This window comes from Crassostrea angulata, chromosome 6 (genome assembly GCF_025612915.1).
Source record: "Crassostrea angulata isolate pt1a10 chromosome 6, ASM2561291v2, whole genome shotgun sequence".
NCBI lineage: Eukaryota > Metazoa > Mollusca > Bivalvia > Ostreida > Ostreidae > Magallana > Magallana angulata.
The window spans coordinates 47,820,912-47,835,103 of record NC_069116.1 but is presented as its reverse complement, the minus strand read 5'-3'; the positions used below and the strand labels follow the sequence as shown (position 1 = coordinate 47,835,103).

Below are 14,192 nucleotides of genomic sequence, written 5' to 3'. Positions count from 1 at the left end.
AATTTTATGAGTTTTGTTTATAATGTATCATGACCCCGACAACTTTAGTCTGACCCCACAAGGGGCATTATTCAAACTATATTTAGCAGAATATAAAATCAACATGAACACGGATTTTACTATTTTAATTTCACGAAGCCGATAACTGGTATAGTAAATGGTAACAATTAACTCGGCAAATTTGGGGCGTGCTAAAAAGCACAAAACAAGATCTTTTCGGTTCTAAATAATGATATAAAGTAACAGATTGATAAATAAGGATTTCACTTTTTAAAGTATGTCAAGTTTTATCCACAAATATCAAGAAATAAGGAATTACGAAAAGAAAACGTTAAATTTTAGCCGATAACTGGTACAGTGCCAGTAGCGTCACCATTTTTTTGGAGTATAGAAATAATCCATCCTTAAGACACCAAAAGAGATAATCCGATTTTTTTTCAACTTTTTATCGTACTTTTCTGAGGCACTTTATTATGGGACATATCTTTAGAAACTGCACTAATTTTTTTAAATGATTAGAAAGGAGTTTTTATTAATCAGATAATACATGACAAACATTATAAAAAGTAAAAACAAAAAGTAAACAAACGAATACATCTATTACAATATTTTGTACATGTGAAAGATAGAACTTAACTTTTCATACTTTAGAAGAATTGTTTTCACTGTTTTCTAAAGTATCCATGTATCAATGAAAAAAATTATCTTATAAAGAAGTATTTGGCGCATTCTGGTATTCCTCAGCACCAATGTTTTCATACCTTTCAAGACCTGTATAACTAGTTCTCGAAGTATTACGGTCACTTTGGCTTGTTTTATATGAAGATTGTTGATTATCTTTTTCTGTACGCTGTCTCATTAAAATATTTGGCACATTCTGGTATTCCTCAGCATCAATGTTTTCATACGTTTCAAGACCTGTATAAATAGTTCTAAAAGTTTTACGGTCACTGTGGCCTGTTATATATGAAGATTGTTGATTATCTTTTTCTGTACACTCTCTCATTGAAGTATTTGGCGCATTCTGGTATTCCTCAGCATCAATGCTTTCATACGTTTCAAGACCTGTATAGCTAGTTCTCAAAGTATTACGGTCACTTTGGCTTGTTATATATGAAGATTGTTGATTATCTTTTTCTGTACGCTTTCTCTTTGATTTGTGTTTATATCTATATGCCTTAACTAATAGGCAAACAATCATCGTAAGAATCATAGATGAAGTGCAACTTCCTATGATAACAGCGCTGAGAGGCTTCTCGTTCCCTGTAATTGAACAAAATGTTAAGTTATAGGTTAAAATGTAAACTTAGGGTTTTAAGTCATTATTCCGAACGGTATATATGTCTTTTGTCAGCGGAAGAATTTAAGACTGTGCGAATTAACAATCTCATATTATCTCTCTTAAAACACAAATGTGTATGGGCGGTGATGAAATGTTGTAAATTGTTTACACTGTTTGCATAAAAAAATGTAGTATGTATCTGTGATACATGCTAGTTCATTTAAAGTTATACTGTTTTACATCACATTAAGCATGTTTATTAAATATAATATAAACAAACTATATATATATATATATATATATATATATATATATATATATATATATATATATATATATATATATATATATATATATATATATATAGTTTGTTTATATTATATTTAATAAACATACTTAATATATATATATATATATATATATATATATATATATATATATATATATACACAATTTATCACCATTTCCTTCTATATTTATCAATTGATTATTATATTATAATATATGTGTACTTTTTAAATGCTTGTCATACATTATTAAAGCTGCTTAGTTCGATTTTTTTGTTATTATAGTATCAAATAATTTTCCATAGAAACCATTTATCTTAGAAAGTTATGGACTTTCTCCTATTTACACTAACAGAATCGGTCTTCTTTCAAAGTTAGAAATATTTAAAGTTAATAAAAATAATTCCTCTTGAGGCAAACGAAAAAAACAAACCAAAATGCATCATGGGATGTTTAGAAAAGGGTACTGTTTAGTTTCGTCCCCCGAATGGTTAGGGCTATTCAACCCGCATGCTACGCATCGATTGTAAACAAAGCAAACTTCAGAAATATTAGCGAACAAAACATACACAGGTTTATTAGTAATTTGTCTGAACATTACGAACTTTATTTATAGCGATGTCAAAGTCGTAATACAACCATATCCTTCTTGACTTCAGGGGTGAATATTAACATGAGGCGAAATAACGCGATACCCTATGTATGTCGTTTGTTTTGTTAACAGATTTTGTACATGATTTTTTTTTTTATCGAAATATGGCGTAATTGACCGGGAAAACTACTGCAATGCCTTTTATTAAACAAATACTACGTATAACCATCGTTTAAAAAAAGTGCACATAAAATCGGACAAAACAGCAAAAAAAAACATGTTCAACTATTTCATTGCTTTCGTTTTCGGTTAAGCTATGTTGAGCTTTGAACAGGAAAATTTTGAAAAATTTTAAGGTAACTCCTTTCCCGTAAAACTCTCTGATGAAAGTTGAAAAACAGAACTTATTTTAATTTAATAGACTTTTATAAGAAAAAATATACATGCAATCACACTTTTTGAGTTGTCAGATAAACATGAACTAAAGAATTAAATTTAGCATCAGAAAACCGTACTTTTTTGTTAAAAGTAAAATATTTGTAGGCAGGAACTTGTTTATTATTTTTTTTTTTATTTTATCGTCAATTGTGTCAGAAAAGTGAAACTACAAACACATTTTGAAATTAATTTTTGGGATAAGAAAAATTATAGCATTTAGACATACAAGTGAAATTTAAGTCAGAAAAAGAGTTATTTCCCCTTAGCATAGATAAAATGTATTTAAAAAATGGAAATTAAGGATAAAATCAAGCCGCGAGAATATCTTGAACTTAATAGTAATTCTAGTTACTTCCATGTGATTTTATTCACATAAAATATATCACTAAATAAATTCTTTATTGACTAAAGGAGCCATGTGGCTCATAGGCATATAATGCATACAATTAACGGGAGAATGGCGGGGGATTCTACATGGTATATATATCAAATGGTGTACAAATTTGTTAATATATACATGTAATAGATATGTAAATATACGTAAGACAGATAACATCATAAGGAATTAACATATTAATTTTTCTCTCAGCTTCGAAGCTTTCAATTAATATTGGCAAAGTTTCTGAATGGATTTGAAGTTATCATAACTAAACAACTGTATAAATTTGAAAAAGGAAGGTTTCTTATAGTAGTAAGGTTTTATGTATTTTTCTCGAATATAGCACAAATTTTAAAAAATTCAAAGTTTTACAATAAAGTATGACATCGTAAAACACAGGATCTACTTTAAGAAAAGTGTTGAAGACGAGTGTTCAACATCTGGTCGTTGATATTTCGATATCTTTTTGTATGCATTCTCAACTTCATCACAAAAAATGTTACACACACATCTGATAGGATAAAAGTGTTAAGAGGAACCTCTTGTATTGCGGTTAAACTGAACTAAGAAGCAAAGACAAATTTAGTCATTTGACTAACATAAGCCTATTTTGTTTCAAATCCCATACAGAATTCCTACATGTATTAATCTAAATACACGTAATCTACTCATACAAGTATAACGATTGACCAAATTGCTAGTGTTTCGTTCATTGACTTTTATCTATATTTTTATCTATATTTTGTTTGAACCAAGGACATGGAACGGTCTCTTTTTAAATTTCTGTTTTAAAAGCATCTATTATTTTTCTTTGATTTGTTTTACAAATATTATTTAAAATTAATACCGTTTCCACACCCGTAAACGTGGTCACATTTCATTTCGCTACAGTCGCACCTCTTTTGACAAAGACTGCCATAGTTAGGATATCGACATGATAAATTGCACGTCTTACCATAGTATCCAACGTCACAATCTACATCTAAATTCAAACTTGTGTTCATATTAATAAAAATACGTATATGAGTGAAATGGTTTTGCAAAACTTTTAGATTTATCATGAATACAGAACAGAGTATACATATTTTACAAAAATGCATAAAAATTCGTCGAAAGTACACAATTATATTGGTGCTTTTTATAGTAGAAACATAAATTATTACTGCATATTTTAAGGGATTTTTATATTTCATTCAGTCAAAAAAAAAAGCACATTTAAAACTGTTTTTGTTTAGAAATGTTACGTGAATGTATAATAAATCTTACTTACAGACTGCTGTACAATTTACTCCATAAAAACCAATCTTGCACCCCACAACTTTTCCTGAGTGGAATCATGTCGGTTACAAAATAAAATAATCATGACCATGTTGTAAAGTCTCAATACATATAGATAAAAGAGAAATGAAAGAGAAACTATTAGCACAAACATTCTGAAAATAAAATAAACAAAAATCATGTGTGATTTTTCTACAAGCCCATATTAGATGACTATGCTGAGACTCTCCCCCTGGAGAATTACCCTTGACCCATTAAGAAAATATATACTAGCATATAATTTCCTCCTGAATGACATTATATTTTAACCTGTTCTCATTTTAACTATATGTATAAGAATATGCGTGGCCGGTTCTAGCATAAGAATTCTTTTATATTCGCCCTTGATTTAATTTTCTTTTTTTAAAATGTGCAGGATCTCGAATATCAAAATTTGATTGAACAAAATTGCTAAAATAAACAAAATTATCGTATTCTGAATTTAAGAAAGGATAGTTATTTGACTTTTATAATTATTGTTAGATTACATCAGACAAAGGTGTTTTTTTTATTTGCCAAATGAATTTATAAAACCATTTGAAAAAAAAGTGTCTTAGATCTCGGAATTATTATCCAATATTCCGATTCTTTTTTAAATGATAGCGTCTAAAAAAATTAATGATGCGTTTAAATATTTTTCAAATATATGGTGTAGACTTTGTTCATTTCTCGTAAGACGTCTTGTTAAGAATTTTCTCTGTGATAATGATTCAAGTAACGTCCATTAATGACTTATAATGGTACTCGTATCAATCAGTAATATGTAGTGAAATAATCTGGCATATAAACACAACTTCTCCGAGATAAAATCCTCTATTCTTTGAATATCACAATCAATGAACGTTGGTCAATTTCATTTACCTCATTAAAAAATGCAACCATTTTAACTTATCATTGAGTTATTCATGGCGTTAATGGTAAGTTGCTTTGATTTTCTCAAGTTTTATTCTTTAAATTGTTCTTTTATACCATTTTATGTTTGCAATGTGGTCTTACTTCTTTGAGAGATGCTACGCCGTATAATTTTATGTATGCTTTGACACGTAATCACTGCAAATAGATGCCAGGTGCAATTTTTTGTAGCCCAGATTTTTAAAATTATTTTCAAATTATCACTGACAATTTAACTATTTAAAATTTCGATACAAGCTAAAAACAGGAGGGGTAATATATACCAGGGCGCTTTTTCCTACTGGGGGAAACTCAGCTGATTTTAAATTTCGGTGGACATTTTGGATTTTTTAATATTAAAAAAAATATGAAATATGCTGAGGGAAAAAAACAAAATAACAAATGTTGCACACATTTCCATAGTATCGACTTTAAATATCCAATTGTTTCAAAATAAACATTAACCATTCAGGGTTATTTGATACGCACTTACCTATTAAGGAAAACGCAAAAATTATAATCAGATATACATTTTGTGATGACATTGTCTTTTATGGAATTCATTGGAACACATCACATCGTCGTTGTACGAAAAGATGATGTGTATGTTGTCACTGTGTAATAGATAAAAAATTGTGAGCAGAAATCTACAATGAATGGAAAAATTTTAAACTCACGTTCGAATTCGTGAGAGGGGAAAAAGTGTCAGAGAACATAATAAAAAAATATATGAAAAAGCTATAAACCAAGTTTTTTAGCATATATAATCTAGTTGTTGATAAATAACTTTTAAAAGAGATATCATCCCTAGAAAATTTTAAAACAACCTGAAGCATTCACATGCAGTTAGTATTATATTTTTTTATTTATAAAATATCCCTTTCTTACAAAATTAATACCAGGCATCACAATGATTCTCTACCTATTCAAAAGTAACATTAAAAATTATTAATCTATATCAAAATGATTACAGAATTAATATTTTTAAGACAATTGAGTTTTATATTGGATTTGAAGTCACAAACAAATATTAACTGTCATTTTAATGAACCTCCTTTTTGATAGAAACAATAATTTTCTTAGATGTGTTTAACTTAGAAACCTTATGTTTTTGTTAATTCCACCCATCTAATGCATAGGTAGCGTTTCATCGTGCTAGAAAACTAGATAGAGTTAAAGGGTATAAACAGTTTTGATAAATAAACTTACTAAACCAAGCGGTTTTGAAGCTGAAGTCAAAAGTAGTGCAGAAACACTTCTTAATCCTTAGCTTCGCAAATTAACAGGTATTTGCGGTTAGGTTCTATGTCACAAACTGTCAAAACTTGCAATATCTATTTTGATTGAGAAGTGCATCATCTAAAGTTTAAATAACAAAGTTGAATGTTTCCTTCTTTCGATCAAAACCATAAAATTAAAGTTCCTTATTTGAATATTTATTTTAATTTACTAATTAGAAACAGGAAGGTTCTACCCGACGTGGCTGGTGCCACATTGCCACTGGCCGCCATCTGCTTGACGCGCAGTGGGGTATGCACAAAGCATATCTAATGATAATTTCACAGACAGACAAGACATATACATGCTTTGAATAATACTGTAAAAATGTAGCACTTGTTGAGTTGAAATACTTTTATTGTTACTTAAGACACAGTTGAACAAACCACAACAGTTTTTTATCCTTACAAAACAAAATTGGCAATAAAAGGCTGCAATTTTTTGTGGGGGACTGGGGATACTTACAAGAGTACCAAGACAACTATGGGCAATCAGGGGGCCGAGTGTAAGCACAAGTGCCGATTTGAACGGTCACCACGTTCTGGACTGATGAATGAGTGACTGACCTTCTCCCTGTCTCCCGTACCACCTTGTATATACCTTACTTACCAGACTGTGCCCCCCCCCCGCTCTTGTGCAAGGTGGAGGTGGAGCCAGCCATGACAGGCTATGGACCACTAATATTGACATCTGGGGTTATATATTTTATAAACACTTATGTATAACATCCCAAACACGCCCCCCTCCTTGTGGGGGGGACAACCAGGTTATGGGGCCACTTGATCACAACATGCACTAAAGTATCCCACATTCCCCGCCACAGGATATAGCAATCTAGCTATTTCCCCCCACACAATTATAAACATGTAGTTGGGATTGGAATAAAAGGGAACAATGTCAGGCAAGCTAAGGAGCTAGGGTACACTTTGGTGCTTTTGTTTAAAAACATTCGGAGAGATGCTTATAAGTTATTAAGGTATATTTCCAAGCCTGTTTTTGACAAGTGTGTACCATCATGTCTGAATAATTGTATTCTTGAGATTTTTAAGGTTGTATTGTGGTTGATGTAACATTCACCAATGAACTTGTTAATGACCTTAATGACTTAAAGTCTTTTGGAGTTAATCTTTTTTCCCGCTGAGAGTGGGACACCATGCCAATATAATCTTGGCAAAATGGATGAAAATATGTGTCAACATGGATTAAAATATAAGTGTAGTATTCGGAAGGAGCACCTTAGGCTGCACTGTATTTAGTGAATCAGCTGTATGCCTGTTCATTCTGGTGTTGTCAAGTCGTTAGAACCCAGGTGAATTAATAAAAAAAATAATAAGAGGTGGATACCGAGCTAAATATTCTGAAATTGCCTTGTCCCGTTCATCCCAACACAAATCCCAGCCAGGTGATTGTAGCTGGTAAGTTGAGGTTACTTCCCCCAGGTTTGTATGTCGCAGCGTGATGTCCTGCCCAAAAGGGGATTAAAGATCCCATGATTCAAATGCTAGGTGCTTCTACAAAACTTTGAACTGGTTAAAATATGTTTTTGATCAGTTTAAAATTGAGCTATTGATGTGTTCTAATGTAACTCAAATAAGATGCTGATCGCCATCTTCCCATGCTCTTAATTTCTGACTCTGACGCGCCTGGTTTAGCTAACTCTGTTGCCATCCCAATTCTAAAGCTATGGAACCTAATATGACCAGGGGCCCCAATAAAGTCCAAAGATTTTTGTAACACAGATTGGAACTGATATTTCGTAAGCGGTTTAGAGTTTAAGTGTGTTAACAAGCAGGGAGTTTGGGATAAGTTTTCCCTAAGGCCTAAATTTCTTTTAATAGTTTCAATTAAAAAATAGTTCATATGATATGGGGATTCTTGTGTCTTTGGTTATCCCAGCCGATCTGTGCGACCCTTCCAATGATTTAATCACTATGAAACGTTTGGTTGTGTCTTGATGGCCATTTATTTTATGAAAATAGGATATTGCATTTATGTACATTGCAACTGTTCTGTAAGACCTCTTCAGAATGGAGAGGTACATGTACCCAATTAAAATGTAGCAGTTGTGTAACTGGTACTTGCCAAGTATTTTTAAAGTTGTATACTGAAAGAAACTCAAAATTTGTTAAGGGTCGCTGAATATGCTTTATGAGTTGATAGTGCTAAAGAACAATGGAGTAATCTATTTATTTCCAATTTTTAAGCTGCTTGGTCCGATTTTTTTTGTAATTACAGTATCAAAATTTTTTTCATACAAATCATTTACCTTAGAAAGTTATGGACTTTCTCCTATTTACACTAGCAGAATCAGACTCTTTTCAAAGTTAGAAATATTCAAAATAAATAAAAATAATTTCTCTTTGAGCAAACGAAAAAACAAACCAAAATGCATCATGGGAATGTTTAGAAAAGGAAACCGCATGGTCCGTCCCCCGAATGATTGGGGTTATTCAACCCGCATGCTATGCATCGATTGTAAAGAAAGCAGACTTTAAAAATATTAGCTAACAAAACGTACACATGTTTATTTGTAATTTGTCTGATCATTCGACCTTTATTTAGGCGATGTCAAATTCGTAATACAACCATACCAGTCTCGTCGTCAGGGGTGAAATTTAAAATGAGGCGAAATAATGCGGTACCTTTTAATGTCGTTTGTTTTGTTAGCAAATTTTGTACGTATTTTACTTCATTGAAATTTGGCATAATTGACGGGTAAAACTACTGCAATATCCATTATAATACATATACTAAGCATAGCCATCGTTTAAAAGCGTGCATAAAATTTGATATAAAATCGGACCAAGCAGCTTTAAGTTTCCCAGATGTGAATCGGTAGAGGAGTAGGCTGTGGGTCTGCTTGTGGCGCTAATCGCCTGAATCTGCTCCACTGTGAATGAGATAAGGAGTCGGCTATAAAATTTTGTTTTGTAGGAATGTGCATTGCCTTAATGCAAATGTTTGACTTGAGGCAAATTTACACAAGCTTGCGGAACAGGTTCATAACCCTCTCAGACTTGGATGCAGATTGGTTGACAACTTGGATTTGCCATAATATGAGGGCAACTACCACTGGGAAGAGTTCCAAGAAGGTCATATCCCTAATAATGCCTTGTTCTGCCCAAGAGGTAGGCCAGTACCCATGTGCCCATTTCCCTTTAAAGTAAATACAAAAACCCCCATTTTGTCCCCCTGCACTATCAGTAAAGAGTTCGATTGTGTTGTTATGTACCCATGGTTGAAAAGAAATTACAGATATGCTATTGTACGATTTCAAAAATTCCTGCCAAATTCTGAGATCTGCTTTGATGTTTTTTGTGATTCTGATTCTTTATTAGTGTTTGGTTATGCCTATTGTTGAATTTATAAGGCGCCTGCAAAAAGCTTGGCCAGGTGCAACTACCTTGCAGGCAAAGTTTAAAAGTCCAATAAGCGACTGCATTTGTCTCAAGGACACTTTCTTTGCTGTAAAAAACTAGCTAATGTAGAATTAAGGAGGATTAATATTTCAGTGGGGAGTCGCATAGTCATGTTCTGTGAGTCTAACTCAATGCGTAGAAAAGTAAGGACATGAGTAGGTTCTACTGTTTTTTCATAGGCGATTTGGACACCAATGTCGGAGCAAATGGTCCTAAAAACTTGGAGAGAGTGGTGGCAGTTGGATGAATATGATGAACCACAAAATAAAAAAAAACATCTAGGTAATGAATAATAAAATTATTGTGGGAGTGCTTCTGACTAAGCCAGTGAAGAAATTATGAAAACTTGTCAAACAATGCACAACTTATTGATGATCCAAAAGGCAACATTTTGTCAAAATAAAATTTTCCCTTAAATCTAAACTTAAGTGGATCAAAATCACCAGGTAATAAAGGAAGTTATCTAAAAGCTGACTTGATGTCAGATTTTGCTAAAAATGCACCCCTACCAGCTAGAGCTATCATTTTGACTGCTTTGTCTATATTGCTATACTGTACTGAGCATGCAGTTGGATCTAAAAAATCATTAACAGACAAATTTTTTGGGTAAGAGCGATGATGAATAATGCGCATGTCCCCATCCTTTTTAGGTATTAGGCCTAGTGGAGAAACCTGTAGGTTGGGGAATGGTGGGAAATCAAAGGGGCCAGCCACCCGTTTCAAAAACACTTCTTTCTGAAATTTGTGAATTAACATGTAAGCTCGGGAGCCCGGAGGTTGTCAGACCTCCGGGGCAATCTAGGACCCATGTATTAAAGCTTAAAGCCATAAGAAAACCCGTGCCATAGAAATTGCTATCCTTATACCCCCTCAGGTGATTACATAGCTTTTGTAACTTAATAGGTATTGTGCACCCATTGAATATAAAGGACCTTTATTTTGAACATCTGGTACTTGGGTGGGTCTCCTTATTTACTGCACGCATGTCTGTACCTGCACCTAGGGAAAAAAAGGCAACTTAAATTCCCCTATTAAATTGATGGCAATAATAGACAGAAGTACGGTTGCCTTGGATGCTAGGAACAAAACTAGAGCTTTGAGTCGTATGTTGTCGAGGTAGCACATGTTGCCTGTTAGAAATATACAATTACCAAAACTCCTGGTTAATATGGCCCCATGAAGCTTGAGGTTGGTTAGACATTCTTAAACGAAACTGTTCATCATATTTTGACCAATTGTTTGACCTAGTAGCGGCAATTCTTATGTCCCGAAGATATTTTAGCAATTCCCGGGCTCTTGTTGGGAATTTCTCTAACATAACAAAACATAACATTACGTTTTTGGTTTCACGATACATAAATGCCCGTCCTTAACCTTAATATGTCCCCTTGAGCCTCATCATCATGGAGTTCGCAAGCGGTCTCAACAAGGAGGGATAAATCTATAAACTTGCCCTCCCAAATTTTGTTTTTTAAGCTATTGGGAATATGAGCACCAAGAGAATCAACAACTTAACTGTTTGTGAGGGTATGATGCAAAATGCAACTCACCGCCGTCACGACTGTACAAATCCGGTCAGGAATGATACCGTGGGATCTACCGCTTCGGTCTCTACCACTGAAGATGCATTTCTTAATGCTGGTGGTGCATTTTGTTCCAGCGGGGTTGAGGGCATCTGAGGCTGGCTTGCGATCATGTCCGGCGACTGGCTTCGGCGTAGTGAAATGGGGTTGCTTTGGTTGCACCGCTTCCCAGGCCTTTGCCTTCTCCTAGGAACCCTGGGGTTGTCCCTGGACCTAACAGGTGGCATTTTTGCTGAGTAAAAAAGGGTGATGGCGATAGATGGATAGTATGTCTGTCTAGAGCTCGACTGTGGTTAAAAGAAAGAACTTCCGGTCGTGGGGAAGCTGATTAAATCGTACCGCGACTTATTCGCAATGTTTATGGTTTGCGAAATTATATATAAAATGGTTACTAGTCCTGTCCTAAATTAATATTTCTTATTTGATATAAAATCAAAAAATCTTGATTATATGCATTTGTTATATAAGGTCATAATCAGTTAAAAGAAACATTTTGTTACGATTTTGTAGAAGAGTATAATTAACAACGCATTACACTTGTTGGGGAAAATCAATCCAATTATGAAAAAAAAATCTGGATTTAATAAGCTATCGAAACCTAAGTATTAAAGAAACTCGAGCTTAAGTATCAAGAACCGGTATACGTTGGTAAAGAGGTATAGTGCACTTAATATACGATTTCACCTAAAATATAGCACTTTTTCAAACATCAGACATTTTCAAAATTATGCAATATTTAGTTAAAATATATTCAAAGAAACGCAAATTACAAAATTACCAAGATATCAGTCTTAATCCTCTAATAAGACATTATTAAAATAGTCTGGTTTTGTAAGGGATAACCAGAAAACTAATTAGTATGCAATGAAAATGGTGGTTATTTGAACCACTTTAAACCAAAGAAATCCAATTAAAATAATGTTTTACAGGTATTGTTGTACATGTTTACATTGAATCAATTTCGGTTTAACGTGCTCTTTGTGCTGAAAATTAGAAAAATATTTTAATAAAAGACTTTTCTAATACAATCAAGTACATAGCCATATATGTTTTAAAGACCTCAAATGAAAGTGTTAGATGCGTGGCCTAGTGGTAACACGGAGGTCGTTTTGATTTTGTGTCGCTGGATCGATTCTAGCAGGTAGTTACTATTTTTTAACTTATTATCGTTTTACTAACAGCGTGCCAGTTTGCTTGTCGGGCCGTGCTAAAATTTTGTACCCTGATTATCATATTTCTCATCGATTGGTTGTTCGATTTCATTGAAGTTAATACTAATTTGCGTATCAAGCACAGAACCCAGAAACGCACTGACCAATGACATTACATGATTTTTTGGGTAGTGAATATCAACTCGGGGAAGATGGACAATGTATTGAAATAAAATAAACGTCATCCACCGTTTTTACTTGTTAAACGACCGTCGCATGAATCGAGTACTCCCCTGTAAATCTATTTATTCTAAGAGCGGAAGCGCTCTTGCATGAAATAACCAGTCTTGAAGTAAACCAAATATTACGGAAACTATCGGTTAACGAAGTTAAAAACATAAAGAAATAAATTGAACAAACAACAAGCTTTGGACTGTCCACGTGTTGATATTTACTACCAAAACATCATGTAATGTCATTGGTCAGTGTGTTTCTTGGTTTTGTGTTTGATATGCAAATTAGCATTCACACCAATGAAACCGAACAACCAATCGGTGAGATATATAATGGCATGGTCACAATGTTGATGTTCATAATGCTTCAATAAGGCATCCATTGTAATCAACCTAAATCTGAGCGTCCATGGTCGAGTTATAAGCGAGATACAGACCTCACAATTCTTAACTTCATTTATAAAGAAAGTTTTTTTTTTCATTTTGAATGTTGATAACATAATTCCAGGTTAGACCTAAAATGAAAATGGCAAACCCAATGAACTGTTAATTTATGCTCAACGAATTAGTAGATAAAATTGAAGTACTGAATGCCGGACTCTTTTGTTGTGTCAATATGCATATCTCTCTCTCTCTCTCTCTCTCTCATGCTTTCAATGTCGAAAATGCACAAGAGAGCGCCTGAATTATTTTGTAAGCGGCTAGCAACAAAAACATGTCTGTCTAGTAGAAAAAAATCAACAGAGCATTGAATTGAAGCGTTATAAAATAACCCTCTTTCCCTCATTGCCAGACGTCATGATGGCAGGCATATATATGGTTAAAAAGTTGCATTCTCCGAAACAGTGCAGATAATGGGAGCAAGCAATATCATGATATTTCACAAAAAAGATTAACCGATGTATGTTTAAGATGTCAGCATTTACTTTCACAATTGATGAAAATGTTATATGGGATGTAATAACAACAGCGATCAAGAGTTGGGACGTTCTCCATGCAGTGCACGTGTGTAATCCTGATTTAAAAATAGACCTGCATCTCACCATATTTGAAAATTCATCTGACCCCTTCCTCATGGATCTCTGCCAATGGATGAGTTCATTCAAACATCTCAGCAGTTGCGCGAGTTGTAATAGCAGGACTTCGCGCCGTAATGTCTCATTCATAGTTTTTTGTGCGTATAAATTACATGCATCTCATCGGCTAGGTTTTTAAAAAAAATTATCTTGTTTAACTCAACCTGAGTATGAGCACACCGAATCGAATATAAACAGATCTCTAATTATGCCAAAGCCAAGATGACATCTTTGCACCCGTCTAAGCTGCATTAATATGTATCGAA

The 14,192-nt window shown here is 33.5% G+C and overlaps 1 protein-coding gene across 2 annotated transcripts; it reads right to left on the bottom strand.

Annotated features, from left to right (window-relative positions):
* Positions 1-641: 641 nt before the first annotated feature.
* On the bottom strand, positions 642-6,535 carry LOC128190512 (uncharacterized). 2 transcript variants are annotated; one of them, XM_052862588.1, is made up of 5 exons: positions 6,396-6,535; positions 5,680-5,800; positions 4,249-4,302; positions 3,826-3,960; positions 642-1,263 (listed from the first exon to the last, which is right to left on the bottom strand). In XM_052862588.1, exons 2-5 carry the CDS (start codon positions 5,729-5,731, stop codon positions 707-709), a joined length of 798 nt encoding a protein of 265 aa, XP_052718548.1. In that variant the 5' UTR covers positions 5,732-5,800; positions 6,396-6,535; the 3' UTR covers positions 642-706. The 2 variants fall into 2 exon arrangements, with proteins under 2 accessions (XP_052718548.1, XP_052718547.1); XM_052862587.1 differs by lacking the exon at positions 6,396-6,535 and having other exon boundaries at positions 3,826-4,302; positions 5,680-5,770.
* Between the last annotated feature and the right edge of the window lie 7,657 nt (positions 6,536-14,192).

Bases quoted from the DNA above. Each gene is read 5' to 3' on its own strand.
- LOC128190512 (XM_052862587.1), bottom strand. From the start codon at position 4,171: ATGAAATATAAAAATCCCTTAAAATATGCAGTAATAATTTATGTTTCT. The intron at 1,264-3,825 runs GTATTAATTTTA...GTTCAATTACAG, and splicing joins CGTTTACGGGTGTGGAAACG to GGAACGAGAAGCCTCTCAGC.